This window comes from Amblyomma mixtum, chromosome 2 (assembly GCF_055824585.1).
Source record: "Amblyomma mixtum isolate Tamu chromosome 2, ASM5582458v1, whole genome shotgun sequence".
Classification (NCBI taxonomy): domain Eukaryota; kingdom Metazoa; phylum Arthropoda; class Arachnida; order Ixodida; family Ixodidae; genus Amblyomma; species Amblyomma mixtum.
In genome coordinates, this window is record NC_143013.1 from 96,994,338 (window position 1) to 96,997,037 (window position 2,700).

Consider the following 2,700-nt stretch of genomic DNA (forward strand, 5'->3'; position numbering starts at 1 on the left):
TATGCGTTGGATTTTCTCGCAAAGGTGTCATATGTATGATGGTTTGACATTGCCTAAATCAAAATAGTGTGTTTTCTTTGAACCTTCGCTGACAAGCAGTATGAATAATTTGCTTTTACTCGACTTGTGGGTAGATGTTTCACATGACACAGAACTCTTTTGGGCAAACTATACACTTCTTATGCAAATTATACAAATATCTAAGACGTTATCTTATATACTTGACATGATCTCAAGTCTAGGAAGTCACCACATTATACCAGGAAGGCAATTCGAGAAATGAAAATTGTTCCAGCTAACGTCCTCACGATACGATAGCGATGGCAATTGCAAAGAACACAAAGTACATTACGAAACCAAACATATAGCTCCGGAATCAATCCCGGGCCTCTGGCTTTATCTCCGAGCCGTGGCCTCTCGACGACGCATTGCTTGTGCGCGTCTTCCGGTGACGTTCCTTCTTGCGACGCGGTGCGTCGAGCGTGTTCTTCATGTAGTCCACGCCGCCTTTGTTTCCGACTACGGGAATGATGCTGGTCAGTATTAGGACTTCACGCTTGGGCGAGAGAATAAGCTGAGCGAGCATCATCACAAATAGCGCCGCTGCAGCGATGGCAAAGAGTACATAGCCGTCTCCCACGCCCGGAAGCGTAAACAGAAAGGCAGCGCAAACCCCTCCCAAACGACTGAAGCCGAAGAGCCAACAAATCGTCGCACAGCGGACGGCAGCGGCGGTAACACTCATGGCACATGTGATTATGAGGGCGTTGCTCGCGTATAGCAGCGGCTTGGCCAAGAGAAACAACAGATGTGTTAAGAGGTCGTTGTTTCCCGCGAAGGTGTAACTTATGAAGCCGGAGATACCGCCAAGCGCGCCTAGAGTTGCAGCCAGCACGCGTGGCGAAGTGGCTTTCCTGGCCGCGAGACAAAGCAGCGCGAAGCCCGCGAAGTTTGCGCCGCCGGATACCCACGGGAGCCAGGCTTTTCCTTCTGCCGATACCTTGACTTCCAGGAGCAGTAACGCGAACATCGTGAACGTAACGGCGAAACTTGAGCCGAATAACACGGACGCGCGGCGCAGCAGTTCCTGCCCTCCGGCGGCGTCTCCTCCCGCGACTATGAGGCGGTGTTCGATACGTGGAGCCTCATCTTTGAGCCTTTCCAACATGGATATCGTGGTATCCAGCGGGAATTGGTTCTCCTTAGCCGCGCTGAGCATCACCATTTCGGCACTGGCCAAGTCCTTGTTGGCAACGTACCAACGCGGCGACTCGTGTGCCACGATGAACGCGTACAGCGTGAGGACCGTTGGTGAGAGTATGAGGCTCTGCATAACGATCCAGTCCAGGTGTCGAATAAGCCGCCCTAATGCAAGCCAGCCTTCGGCCGTCAGCATGCCCATGGCCATGGCAGCGTACAGGTGGAGGCTGCGGTGCCCGTGAGTCGATGCCTCGAAGAGCAGCGTGCAGGAGAGCACCGTGACCGTCGCGGCGCAGCCAGAGTTGAGGAACCTCGAGAGGACGTAGGCGTGGTACGAAGCGCTGAAGCACCCGCCCAGCGTGGCCAGCTGCAGGACCGCCACCGCAGAGAGGAGCACGGGCAGTCGACCCACGCGGTCCGCAATGAGTCCGACGAAACTCATGAAGAGCATCGAGCCCGCGACGTAGACGGCCTGAGCCAGAGCGAGGAGCGGGCTCCTGTGACACACCAGATCCCAGTGGCTTACTATGCTCTTCCTCTGCTGTTCTGGGTCGTAGTCCCACTCGTCGCAGCCCAGAACCCGCGTGTCGTTGGGGTCGCCCGGATGTGCGTAGACGGTGCAGCTGCTGAGACGTCCATCGGCTTCCATAGGGATCGCCGCGCTCCTCCAGGAGAGAGCAGGCATCACCGCTGCGCCCGGCGGCTGCTTGCACCAGTGGTCGACGTCGCCGGAGATGAGCCGGAAGACGAGTGCGTGGCAGTGCATCGCACACGCGGCCACCATCGTGAGGAGGAAGAGCCAGCGCTGGAATCTGCCGTGGCCGAACACGTCGCCGCAGTCGAAGCACTCGCTGGACACTAGGTCGATCTTGGCGAGCTTCTGAGGGCAGAGCAGTGGCATCCTTGCGGCCGTTCTTGCTGCATTCTTCTAAGCCTCGTCACTGCACGAGCTTCCCTCTTCTTCTTCTCCCTCAGTAAAAGGTCACATACCCACGCGGGGGGATTGGCCAAGGTACAGTAGTGAATGCCAAGGAAGTATTTGTGTGGGAAAAAAGGTGTGATCGCGGCGAAGTAGAATAGTGGAATGACTGGAACTAAAAAAAGTTATATATTTTTTTTTTTTACACAAACTGTTGTTTGGACCCATAGCCTTTACGGCTAGTGAGGGGTCCAAATACAAAACAAGTACAATATTACTGCAGAACGTGTAAAATAAAAAAAAACTTCAAGATTAACACACACAATTGAATTCATTCCTACATTTCCATGGAAATTAAATAGTGTTTTAAAGATGCCGAAAAGTTATTTTTTTCTTTAACTTCATTAGGGATTTCATTCCACACATGGGCTCCGTTGTGTTCTAGGAGTCTTCGGCCGTACATATTGTAACAAGGTGGTAAATTAAATAGATTGTTGGTTGCAGCTCTTGTTTGTTTCATTGGTAATCTAAATAAACTAAGGGGCAGGGGGTTGTTAGATTTTATTACATTGTTTACTATT

The 2,700-nt window shown here is 52.5% G+C and overlaps 1 protein-coding gene across 1 annotated transcript; it reads right to left on the bottom strand.

The window, feature by feature from the left end:
* Positions 1 to 376: 376 nt before the first annotated feature.
* Positions 377 to 2,101, bottom strand: LOC149360224 (steroid transmembrane transporter SLC22A24-like). Its single transcript, XM_089567810.1, has 2 exons — positions 1,138 to 2,101; positions 377 to 603 (listed from the first exon to the last, which is right to left on the bottom strand). The coding sequence occupies exons 1-2, from the start codon at positions 2,099 to 2,101 to the stop codon at positions 377 to 379; spliced, it is 1,191 nt and encodes a 396-aa protein (XP_089423936.1).
* Between the last annotated feature and the right edge of the window lie 599 nt (positions 2,102 to 2,700).

Excerpts from the sequence above, each read along its gene's own strand:
- LOC149360224 (XM_089567810.1), bottom strand. The coding sequence starts at position 2,101 with ATGCCACTGCTCTGCCCTCAGAAGCTCGCCAAGATCGACCTAGTGTCC. Across the intron at positions 604-1,137 it reads GCTCAAAGATGAGGCTCCAC|CGGCGCTATTTGTGATGATG; the intron begins GTATCGAACACC and ends CCATCGCTGCAG.